Source organism: Neoarius graeffei, chromosome 13, assembly GCF_027579695.1.
Source record: "Neoarius graeffei isolate fNeoGra1 chromosome 13, fNeoGra1.pri, whole genome shotgun sequence".
Classification (NCBI taxonomy): domain Eukaryota; kingdom Metazoa; phylum Chordata; class Actinopteri; order Siluriformes; family Ariidae; genus Neoarius; species Neoarius graeffei.
The window spans coordinates 27,754,994-27,767,817 of NC_083581.1; the positions used below are offsets into that span (position 1 = coordinate 27,754,994).

The 12,824-nt window shown below is 40.3% G+C and overlaps 1 protein-coding gene across 1 annotated transcript in view; it reads right to left on the reverse strand.

Annotated features, from left to right (window-relative positions):
* Positions 1–263: 263 nt before the first annotated feature.
* The window catches only part of senp1 (SUMO specific peptidase 1), a 44,954-nt gene continuing 32,393 nt past the window's right edge, over positions 264–12,824 (reverse strand). Inside the window, exons 13-18 of the mRNA XM_060937446.1 lie at positions 5,108–5,239; positions 4,334–4,537; positions 2,940–3,019; positions 2,697–2,781; positions 1,802–1,897; positions 264–1,709 (exon numbers count right to left, since the gene is read on the reverse strand). Coding sequence (XP_060793429.1) covers positions 1,644–1,709; positions 1,802–1,897; positions 2,697–2,781; positions 2,940–3,019; positions 4,334–4,537; positions 5,108–5,239 — 663 coding nt within the window. The 3' untranslated portion in view covers positions 264–1,643. The remainder of the gene's footprint in view (positions 1,710–1,801; positions 1,898–2,696; positions 2,782–2,939; positions 3,020–4,333; positions 4,538–5,107; positions 5,240–12,824) is intronic.

Here is a 12,824-nt window from a genome sequence, read left to right on the forward strand (position 1 = left end):
ATTATGTCGTGGTGATATCTGTCCGTCCATCCCGGGAAGGGTACTCAGCTTCTGAAATCAACTCCTCTCTCGATTTTTGGAGGAATTTCATGAAACTTGACAGGAGTCTATGTTATATGGCAGTAATACGCATATTACAATTTTGTTCAATTCAACTGAGTTGCATTTTACGAGAGTTGCCAGCTGGGGATATTGTGCTCTTGTTAATAGTTGTGAGCAGTGGAAAACTTTATTTAAAAAAAGGACTACAAAACAGTCTTGGCTTATGATTGCATTTTTATAAGAAATTCTGAGAAAATCTGAGGTAAGTGGAAAATCATTACAGATGTAATGTCTGTCAGGGCCTCTAACACCAACTTTTCCCCCTAAGTATGTAGATATTTGGTGCAGACTCTAACGTGAGGTCTCTGAGGAATCACATTTCTTTTGGCAAAATTCAGCACAATAAAATTTAAAAAAAAAAATCATCAGTAAGCCAAAGGGAAAAAAAAAAAATTTGTACACAATCAATCCAAGACATAGCCTCAGGGTTTTATTTCTGGAAAGACCAGATCTACATACAAAACAATAATAAAAGGTAGAAAAAATGTATTAAATATGACTTCAATTAATCTGTGTAGACATTGTATTTACAATAATTGCAAATATAGTGGAGACAAAACTAGAAACAGCTGCAAGTATCTAAATATAGTACACGTACATAAAGAGAGGCGAATATCCTCTGGGGCAGATATAAAACAGGGAGGATGCGATACTGCTGGTTCTATTTACAGGTCGAGTTGCCCTACACTGACCTCTCTATAGATAAATCATGCTGATCTGATTTGCCACTCTGCTGCTCGTTCCATCCTGCAGCAAAAATAACCATCAGAAAGGGTTTCTTGGCTATCTGTATGGAGTCTTCCTAAGAAAAGAAACTCAGACTGAAGTCATAACTGCTGGAAATGTGACCTTGGTCGAAACAGGAGCCAAATGCAATTAGGCTATTTTGTAACAAAAAAAAAAAAAAAATCATCATCTTTATGGCATATTTATCCGGAAATGTTTTACAAAATACAAAACATCTTGACATCAAAAATATAGTGTTATTTTGTATGTTTGTTTTCTCAGTTTACAAAAGTTGGGATTGTCAGATTTAGCTTGCTTACTGTTGCAAAGCAAATAGCAATTGGTCCCAAGCTGCTGTCCTCGGTCAGATTTGATTGGGGGGGGGGACCCAAACAAACACACAAACTAATTAACAATTATGACTTCAGATAAGGAGTGATGATACTTCTCAATAAAACAAACAAACAAAAAAAAACAATTTGGATAGAAATCATGCTACAGAGAAATTCCAAGCAAAAAGCACAAAGTATGATGAATGATGCAGATGACCAAGATGCATTTGATGAATGACGCAGAGGTAAACACAGGTGAATTAATTAGGAGAAAAACACTTGGGCTTCGCAGGGTCCCTTTGTAGGCATCCTTAAAAAATTCAAGCAGGCTGAGCGTCACTAAAATAGGACACGAGCTGAAGTGTGATTTCACCACTTCTACGTCCGTTTCTCGTTCGAGTCCAATCTGAGGTATCAAGCTCCATTAAAAAAAAAAAGTCCTCCAAGTCGCCACTTTCCTAGGCAAGTCCTTGTAGCACGATCTTATCTCAGAAGTTTCCTGTTCAAGATCTCCCACGCCATCCGCCTCCTGAAATACGGCATGTGTTTCTGCAAGACAGTAAAACGCGTCATAACGGGTCGAACAGAGAGAGCGCATTCTTCAACTGGGCCTCTACTCGAGCCTCACTGAGCAGACCTACCTGTGTAAATGTGATCGGTTTGTCTTTGGTGATGTATTCCGCGTACTTGCATGTAAACACTCCACAATCACTGCCGTTCATTTGCTGAGGAATCTCCTGAAAGGTTTAAATACACAGTTAATAGTGCGGGGTTTATATTTACAATGAATAACAGTTATTCCACAAAATCGAGTTGTATATGAGCGGATAGCTGATGAGGCGCGTGGCACCAAGCAGGCTATAAGCCATGTACGACGAGGTTGAGTGGAATAACTGTTTTATTCTATCCATATTAACTGGATTTTGAGAAAACAGAGCATTTTTTTATTTTTTTCGCGAATTCGATAAATAAAAACTTTATACAAAACGTCCGACAAAATTTTAAAATCAAATACTTTTATTCTATATTGGGGGTGGTGTGCGTTTTCGAGTAGAGTTTTTATTTCGTCCTCGGCTGGTTCGGCAACACGCTCTGCCATTCTGTTTCTCTCTACTCACGGTACATGAGCCGACAGCCTAGTAGTAGAGGAGCCAATCAGAGCGCGCGATTATTCACGTCCAGTCAATGTGGATATACAATCTATTTCCAGATCAAGTAAATGATTTTGGCTTTGAGAGCTGAAAGACAGCTTTATAAACGCAAACCACAAGTATAAAACTATCAGAACTCCACTACAATGTGGTGTTTGCTGAAAGGAAAACGTGAAAAGAATGACAAGCTACTTGTGGATTTAACCCTAACAGAAGACTCACAGAAAAACACGGTTTAAATAAAGCCCTCTGACTCGCTCTCAAAAATTAAACCATCACCAGATTAATAAAAGTTTGCCTTAACATGCATGTAAAGTAGTTTTTGCATTCTTTTTCATCATCATGACATGAGCCTCAAAATCCCATTTGTGATCGCTCAACTCACGTTGCGTTTTTTGCTATGAAGGATCCAGCCTGAGGCATCAAACTCTTGCTTCTTTTTGTCTTCGCTTTCTTGCTTCAAATACTTCCTGTGGGATTGACGGATACCAATCGTTCACGTTAAAAGTCCAGACAGCAAATGTATGACTTGCAAAAGGTTACACGTACAATTAAAACGTATAGTATTTTACACATATAAAAGCAATGTTTTTGGCTGTTCCATTTCTCACTCAGATAAAGTGCTTACAGCAAAATCCGACACGCCTCGTCGTTGCTCCCGCCCATGGAATCGAAATACGTGATGGTCTTTTTGCGGAAATCCACTACCTGACAGAGGGGGAGAAGAAACATGGCGTAAAACGACAGAAAGGAATAAGCTGCACTTTCAAACCACTCATAAAACGGTCATGCAAAAACAAAAGAACGAAGAAGAAAATGAACAAATCATGAGGTGAAATACCACCGAACAGTCCAGCAGCAGTGCGAATTCTTTTATTAGGGCAATTCCATGTAAATGTCAACCTCACCATGCAAAAATAAAGCAACATGTAATACATCAAAACCACTCCGGGAGATATCGCCTAGGCCTGTATTTTACAGATGTGAATAAGTTGAACCAATTTGTCACAAGAATTGTTCCCTTCGCCTTAATATGTCAGTCTCTCTTTCTTATAATGTAAAACCCAAGCTAAAATCAACTTTGATCATGTACAATTCTATATTATTGCCACAAGCCACAGAAATGTATGCTAAAATCCACAAAACAATAGCCATCCTAAATATTATTTAAGAACTTTGATAGTTTTAGCTGATATTTAGAGAGTTTTTCAAAGGGTTATGGTGGTTAAATTGCTGATTTTCTAAACATATGCCATGTCTATTTCAGACGCGTCACATCCATAACGGAATTGCGTCACATCCATAACGCTGACTTTTCCTTCCGAAACTCTGCATGAAATACAAAATATTTTAAACAAAGATTTTTTAATATTCACCTTGGACCCCTCTATCAAACGGATCTCTCCATTTCGACATTAGGTTTACAATTTCACAGAGTTTGATAAAAACGTACAGTCACCCAAGAAAAGTGATACTTTTTCTGTCACATCCATAACGCATCTTTTATTGGCGTTTTCTGGCATGCCCTAGATGTACTATGGGAATTGTTCTTGTTCTATCATTTCTCCAGTATGGTACAGCCTTAAAATATGCAACACCTGTTTAAATACTGGGAGACGATAAAACATGCACTGGGTCATTTGTTGCCATTTTGAGTTCAAGTGTCACGTCCATAACGCTGGAATTGCTCATTAATTATACAGAGTCAGTGTAATTTACTCCAACCCGTGTCCACGCAACTGGACACACCCACAGCCATTAAGTTTTAGTGCATCATGGTTGGCTACGATGCCTGTGCACGGTCAAAACAACCCATTTCATATAACTTCATGTGTCTACCTGGGTGGGTTTGGGAAAACATCTCAAAAATTGAAGCTGGGGAAAAAAAAAAAAAAAAAAACCTGCATGCTAAAGAAGGGAATATTAATGAACAGAAACAACTGGAAAAAAGCCTGAACTGGAAAGCACTGACTAAGTGAAGGGTCTTAGCACTTGGGTTTCACATGCTTCACTGTTACTTACAGAAAGACACCAGTGCACTCCTAGGTGGACAGGCACCAGGATAATGTCCACAGAGAAGATATCCACCTTCTTGGTCCAGCGCCGTACAGCTGAGTATCCCGAGCTGCGCAGCTTGGTAAAGAAAAACGTATTGAAGGCATAGACGGAAGGTAGGTATGGTGACTTGCTCCTCTCCACCAGCATGTTCATGTAGAAGTTTATCACCTGAAGATAAAGATGTGGATCGGTTATGATTTCATTACTATGCTGTTTCAATTCCTTGGCACGGCAACATAGTCAATAAATTACACGACCCGTTACTATTGAGCGTCATTGTTATATTACTACATAATCTCCGGTGAAAAACAGAACTACACTGTCATTTACACAAATAAAATATTGCAACACCAAACAGGGTTAGAATTACAGATGCACATGATTCAAAAAGTCAAATGAAGAAAGTTTTATTTCCAAATAGTACAACATTTATTGTCCTACTCTCTCGATAATGCTTTGGCTCAATTTAAAAAACAACAACGCTGTTTTCTTTTCTTAACCAACAATAATTTGCAAGAGAGTAAAATATAAATCGCCCGTTAGCTGAAACAAATATGCCTTTAGCAAATTTAAACATTTGTACTGCCTCAACTTGCTTCTCTTTCACATTTTAAAGCCATGTTTCTGTGGTATTCCTGTATCTGTGTTCTCGCTCCCTCTACTGTCTAAAACGCACAATTACAGCTGGGAAAAAGAAAAGAAAGTTACTCGCCAGCCTGAGCAGGGCATCACACTGACCTCATCGTTGAGCCAGTTGAGGTGGCTGAGGGTCTGCAGGTCCTTCCTGGTGATGGAGAGACGGAAACCTTCGCTGAGCGTGTCGTCCTGACCGCCTCCTCTCAGCCCCTGGCTCACCTCCCTTTCCATTGCCTGGGTGTCGCACACCACAACACTCATTATACCTTTACGATCAGCCGCAGGTGTATTGAGAGTTTGGTTTGGGAAAGTCGTCGATTTGGGTGCTTAAGGGGAGAATTTCTTTCGTGAGCTAAACACAGCGTGAAAGCAGCAGCAGCACAAGTGCAGAACGCACGGCGGGTCACAGAGATGCGCTGTCGGAAAATTGGAATCGCATCGTTGCACAACCAATAAGAACTCGACTACACAAAACAAACCCCCAAGCTTTCGGCCAATCAGAGCGCGGCTTAATCGGCCAATCAGAGCGCGGCTTAATCGGCCAATCAGAGCGCGGCGGTGTAATTATCTCCAACAAACAATGGCGCAGGTTAAGCTAGCGGAAGTGGGTTTGGGGCGAGATTCTTCAAGCCCTGACGAGGATTTAAAGGCTGAAACAGCCACGGAGGGAGGCATGCTCAGAGCCCTGACGGAGGGAGGCATGCTCAGAGCCCATCAGACAGGGTCAGTAATGCAGGGGTCGGTTTGCAGCCAGGGAAAACGCTGTGAGCCGGCAAGCGGCTCCGGGGCGACCGTCGTTAGGCCCCGTCACTCAGGCTTACAGCCCCGGGGACTTAGTATTTTCGCCCTCCAAAAAAAAAAAAAAAAAAAAAAAAAGAGGGATTAATATTAAACTGACTGAAGCTCGACTTGCAGCGTCCGAAAACGGAGGGGGGGGGGGACAATTAAGCGTTGCACACCGTGCAGTCAAAATATTAGTAACCGCCAACATTCAGCACTGGTTTGAAAACGACTGACAAAATAATAATAATAATCCACCATTGTTGGACTTTCCAGGATGAAAACAGATCAGATTGTATGCATGTATATATAAAATATATATATAAATGAGTGATTCCACGCTTATGGGTACTGAAATGGGGACATGAACTTATTCACCTAAAACCATTTCTTTTTTTACCATCAGGTCACAAAACATGTAATCTTTAATGAATATGTTAAAAGATAACTTTAATTTTCTGAGATGTAATAAAAACATATTTATATGCCAAAGTCAAGCCTATGAGTTCCAAAATGATGTCTGTTACATTACTTCTGTTACGATTGTCCATCTCGTGTCTGTTACAAATTACAATCTAGCTCTATACCATGTTAATCTTATTGAAAGAATGTGTGTTTATTCTACTACACACGTTTATTAATTATATTTGCTAAAACATCACCTTCCTATGTTTCAAAAAGTAATTCTACATTGTTAAAATTGAGAATATATATGTCCACAACACTTCTGTTACGTTCTGACTTTGGCATATAAATATGTTTTTATTACATCTCAGAAAATTAAAGTTATCTTTTAACATATCATTCATTAAACATTACATGTTTTGTGACCTCACACACACATCACATTATCTCTAGCCGCTTTATCCTTCTACAGGGTCGCAGGCAAGCTGGAGCCTATCCCAGCTGACTACGGGCGAAAGGCGGGGTACACCCTGGACAAGTCGCCAGGTCATCACAGGGCTGACACATAGACACAGACAACCATTCACACTCACATTCACACCTACAGTCAATTTAGAGTCACCAGTTAACCTAACCTGCATGTCTTTGGACTGTGGGGGAAACCGGAGCACCCGGAGGAAACCCACGCGGACACGGGGAGAACATGCAAACTCCACACAGAAAGGCCCTCGCCGGCCCCGGGGCTCGAACCCAGGACCTTCTTGCTGTGAGGCGACAGCACTAACCACTTCACCACCGTGCCGACTGTTTTGTGACCTGATGGTAAAAAAAGAAATGGTTTTAGGTGAATTTTTTAAAAATAAGTTCATGTCCCCATTTCAGTACCCATAAGTGTGGAATCACTCATATATATATTAGTGCTGTCAAAAATGTTGCGTTAACTTGACTCAATTTTAACGGCGATAATTTTTTTTATCGCGAGATTAACGCTCTGTGACATGATGCCACGCCCCGCACAGCCACGGTGCTCGGTTTAAGTTTCGTTTTCCCATCGGCGGCTCCAGCCCCACTTTGCAGTGGCTGTGATGTTATGTGTTATGCTCTGCAATAAAAAAATAAAAATAAAAAAACATTGGTACAACCAGTGTTCGAACTACGCCGATATTTTCGGGGGTCCCTTTTTTTTCCCCTGGGTGGGTGCTTGCGCTTGTCTCAGAGCGCGGCTCTCCATCGCGCGCTCACTTCGGATATGCAAACGCTTCCTGTTACACACGATTGCTATGTCAATAAACATCATTTTGACAATATTTTAGAGACCCCCCCAACATTTCCCAAATCATGTTTTCAAGGAATCTCATGTCTGTTTCAGGGGATCTCGGATCCCCCGAGTACCCCCGTAGTTCGAACAGTGAGCAAGCCCATTCACTTTTTTATGCTGATAAGAGAATTACAATGGTTTTTCATGTGACAAAAATGTGCGATTAAATTGCGATTAATCGCGAGTTAACTATGACAGTCGCAACATTAATCGCGATTAAATATTTTAATCGCTTGACAGCACTAATATATATATATATATAAAAACAGCGTTATAAAGAAACACGACAGTGATGCTGCTTCGGAAAGCCTCTGTGAAAATAGCGTCCGTTAGGGTGCATCAGTTGCCCTCACTTTCATAAAATCTGATGCGTTTTTGTTTGTGTTCCTTTTCACCAATAAAGACATCCTGTAAAATTTTTTGACCATATTCAAAAGTCTAATGGTGGCACCATGAGCTTCATTTTTTGCCAAAAAAAAACGCTTATTTTATGTTTTGGCGTAAGGTTTGAATCACAATGTTGGACTCCATTTATTGATTTCTTGTGAGCCAGAGATCATGTTAAGAACCTTTGCAAGGGATTGAGAAGCATTAATGTGATTCATAATACATTTGTATTGTTTAAAAGTAGTTGAACAATGATTCAATGAACAGCTAAAACTCAAACTGTGCTTGATAACATATTTAGAATATGTACTAAAAATGTGTATCTAAGATATTTGGTATACTCTATAAAGGTGCCATAATGTTTCATGAAAAGTGATCGAAATTTTGTCATAAAATAGCAGCTTTTTCCATAACTTTGAGCTCCTGGTGCCACCATTAAACTTTGGAATTTTGTCAAAATATTTCACCCAGTGTGTTTTCTTACCAAAAGGAACATAAAAACAAAAATGCACCATGGTCGGAGGAACTTTTCATTTTTAGGGGGCAACTGATGCACCCTAGCGTCCGTATCTGCTGATTGCGCTCAAATCAGTACCAAGTGTTTCCCATAATGACCGGGTCCCAAACGCACGCATAACGCACTCCACGAGACTCAAGTGCGCAAAGGCATGACAATCAAGTGTTCACCTACTGTGTAACCACAACTTTTAGCTCATGTGTATATCGCCACCAAAACGCCTCATTTTCATTGATAACCCATCGCAAAGCATCACGAGCTGTAGTGTGACTGTAGCTTAATGAGGCGGATGTGACATCAGATGCATCCCAGAAATTGTACCATACGAGTAAAAAATTAACTTGAAGCAGTGGTCCATCTGCCCTGACTAAGTTTATTTAACAGGTCAACAACAGTGTGTTCATGTAAACACCAAGTTACCCTGACATAATTTCGTCATGTTTTAATGCTATATGTAGCCTACGCAGAACCAGCCAGCCTTTGGCATATTAGTCACATATAGGGATAAAATGGGTTCTTTTGCCACGCAATATTAAAGCTAGACTGCCTTTCAGATTTTTTCCAAGCGTAGGTCATAAAAATAATTTTCCCGACACCCAATTATTTTTTTTTTAGTGGACAAAAAGCTACTGAATTCAAATCACAGACTTATTAGGTTTTTATGACTACTAGGGCTGGGAATCGATCCAGATTTCCTGGATCGATTCGATTCATAAGGTCACGATCCGATATCGATCTACTTAGATATTGCTGGATTGTCACTTTAAAGTAAAAACTGTCCCTATTGATTGCGGGGTCTTTGTCAGATATTTCCCACTCCTGTATGGCTTTGGTGAGCAGACCAGCAAGGTTACTTGCAGCGTGGCTCGTTTCAACTGCTCTGGTCTGTAGAACGCTTGAGACTAGCCTCCATTCCTCGTCAATGTGATGACACGTAATAGTCAGATATGAGACAGTATTTCTTGAGGTCCAGCAGTCACAGGGTCAACGCCACCCTCTCGGCAGACTTCAGCGAATGTTTTCGCATACATTTTTGGGATAACAGTTTCGCTCAAATGTTTGCGACTGGGCAGGATGTAGCGTGGTTCCAGTCTCTTCACCAGTAGTTTGAATCCAGCATTTTCTAAGACACTGTAGGGGCGTAGGTCTTTACTAATAAATATTCCGACACCCTCGGTTATGCTCAAGGCACGCTGAGAATTTGAAGGAAATTTAACACCAAATGGCTTCTCCAGTGCAGTTTGATTCGCCGCAGGTTTAGCTGAAACTGTGTCGGCGTGGTGCCTGGATAAGTGGTTGCGGAGATTGGTTGTATTGCCACTATATTTTACCTCTATGTGGCACAGTTTGCACACTGCTTTTGTTCTGTCGACTTCGTCTCTGTCCTCGTAACGTTTGAATCCAAAGTAATGCCATACATCAGCTTTCAGGCCAGGTGGTGATTTTAGCTGTGCAGCTTCAGCCATCTCGCGTTCTTAAGTTTCGGTTTCATTTGCCAGCACCCGCTTTTTTATAGCGGTCCTTGCGTGGTCAAGAAAATAGTGCCTATAGCCACCTGGAAGAGATCGATCCACACATTTTTGAATCGATCTCGTATTTTTTTGAATGTGAATCGATATCGGATCGTGGATCAATCTTTCGAACCCAGCCCTAATGACTACTGCCTCATACAGAGGTTATAGCCACTGTCATTGTGCAACAATTGCACACTGCACATACAGGTGTTCCTCGTGAGTGTATACAGTTCGGTTCACCATTCGAAATAAAACTGTCTGGACTAAAATCGCTTTCAGACATGTTTATGCTTATTACAGAGGGAAAGTGTGTTCCTATTTTAAAATATACTCCAGGTCTTCCTCCTTTCCTCGCCCAGTGGTCCCATGCGTGATGGAGATGTGACGTGTTTCTGAGTTGTTACAGGAAGTTGTCAAAGAGTATTGAGACCACTGAGCTCTAGCACCAGGCCATTTCCAGGACATAAGTGTTTGGGTCATGGTGACAGCGTGTACCTCAGTTTGGAGGCCTCGGTTCGGAGGTTTCAGTTTCGAAAACTAAGGAGGTAAGAGTAGAATAATATAAAGTACAGACACTTGGTATATTTTACTTCTGTGATTTTTAAATTGCTCATTTTTGGATTACGCTTCATTTTTGTGGCTACTGCCTAATAGAGTAAATATATTTTTTTCGTGGTCTGGTTTACATCAAATCCTGCGCTCTGACTGGCTGGTGAGCAGGTACACATCGTAGGACCCTGGTTATGGACCTCTGGCAACTCGCTCATTCACAACAAACATGGTAGGATTTTTTGTCAACATTTATTTATTTATTTTTTATAAGATTTATTATAAGATTATCAAAAATCTTAATTTTTGCCAGCATTTCTCAGGAGAATAGCATTAATTTTACAGCATGGACAGCGATAACGACAGTGTTCACAGCGAAAGCGAGTTTTACTACCCTGAGGAAGAAGAAATAAAAGAAAACATTTCAGGAGAAAGCTAAAAACCTAACTGTTGCTAACGCCGAGCAAAAACATGGCTGGATCCTGAATGACTCCTATTTGTATAAATAGGGGACTACATAGGCCGCAAAATTTTTTTTTTCCTGCCATGGAAGTGCACTTGTATACTGAGGAGGAAGCAATTTGCATTACAGCCGTGGATGAGGATTCAAAATGGCGTCTCGGCTCTGTTTTCCCTTTCGGGCGCTCTCGTTTTCTGTTAGAATTTGGTAAAGAAAAAAATATATTATTTACCAGCTTAAGGTCGGTTCGTATGGTGAAATACCGTGACCTCGGCCTTGAATACTGACCTCGGCCTCCCAGCTGGTAAATAACACGTGTGTGTGTGTACACATATATTGTGTGTGCGCGCGTGTGTGTTAGGGTGCATCAGTTGCCCCCTAAAAATGAAAAGTTCCTCCGATCATGATGCATTTTTGTTTTTATGTTCCTTTTGGTAAGAAAACACACTGGGTGAAATATTTTGACAAAATTCAAAAGTTTAATGGTGGCACCAGGAGCTCAAAGTTATGGAAAAAACTGCTATTTTATGACAAAATTTCGATCACTTTTCATGAAACATTATGGCACCTTATAGAGTATACCAAATATCTTAGATACACATTTTTAGTGCATATTCTAAATATATTATCAAGCACAGTTTGAGTTTTAGCTGTTCATTGAATCATTGTTCAACTACTTTTAAACAATACAAATGTATTATGAATCACATGAATGCTTCTCAATCCCTTGCAAAGGTTCTTAACATGATCTCCGGGTCACAAGAAATCAATAAATGGAGTCCAACATTGTGATTCAAACCTTACGCCAAAACATAAAATAAGCGTTTTTTTGGCAAAAAATGAACCTCATGGTGCCACCATTAGACTTTTGAATATGGTCAAAAAATTTTACAGGATGTCTTTATTGGTGAAAAGGAACACCCAGACAAAAACGCATCAGATTTTATGAAAGTGAGGGCAACTGAGGCACCCTAGTGTGTATACACATATTGTGCATATGAATGAAACGTGAAAGCAAGAAAAAAAAGACATCGTTATATACGAAGGAAAGGAAACGCAGGACCGAACTAATAAATATTAGCGGTCAGCGAGCAGCTCGGTGTGATCAGCTGTTCGTTTAGCGACAGAATGATGGAACTGTCAGTGCACGCTCAAAGTAAACCTGTAGATGGCAGTAATGCAACACTGTGGATGCCAGCTGCTGTAAAACCCAAAAGAAGGTAAACCTGTGCATGCACGCACGCAGACTTCCTCTGTCTGCTCCGAAGCGAGTGATTTCATGCACATTATTTACTACGCAATCACCTCAAATTAAATCACTTCCCAGCCACAGAATGGCCTGTTTTGTTTTGTTTTTTTAAATATTGCAGAAATAAACATATTACAATTACCAAATTTCAGAGGGAACTAAATTTCACAGATTTTATGAAATCGAAAGGCCGTTTAGATACTACAAATGAGCTGCTGCAGTCAACTGAGCCTGGATGCACTGGAGAAAATGGTGCGTGTGAGAGAGAGAGAAAAAGAAACTTGGAAGACACATTCTGATCATAGTCTTGTGAGATGGGATGTCATCTGGGATTTTGAATGTTGCAATATAATAACGTAGCTTAGAATTGGTGTGTTTGTGGTCCTCGAGGAGAGATGCGAGTGAGATGATATTTTTATTAAACTGATAAATTTTAGTGATATTTAAGTCAGTTGACACGTGCCTCAGTTTCCTGAGACGTTATGGATGTTGATAACTTAATAAGGAGACAGAAACTGAAGTGAAATACATAAATTTAAAAAGAGCAGTGCAAAAATCACTAATAAAAGATGTCATAACCCAGGGTTTTTCTAGAAAAATTTAGTATGAGGGCGCTCACCATGGCAGGGGGATGGTGCCG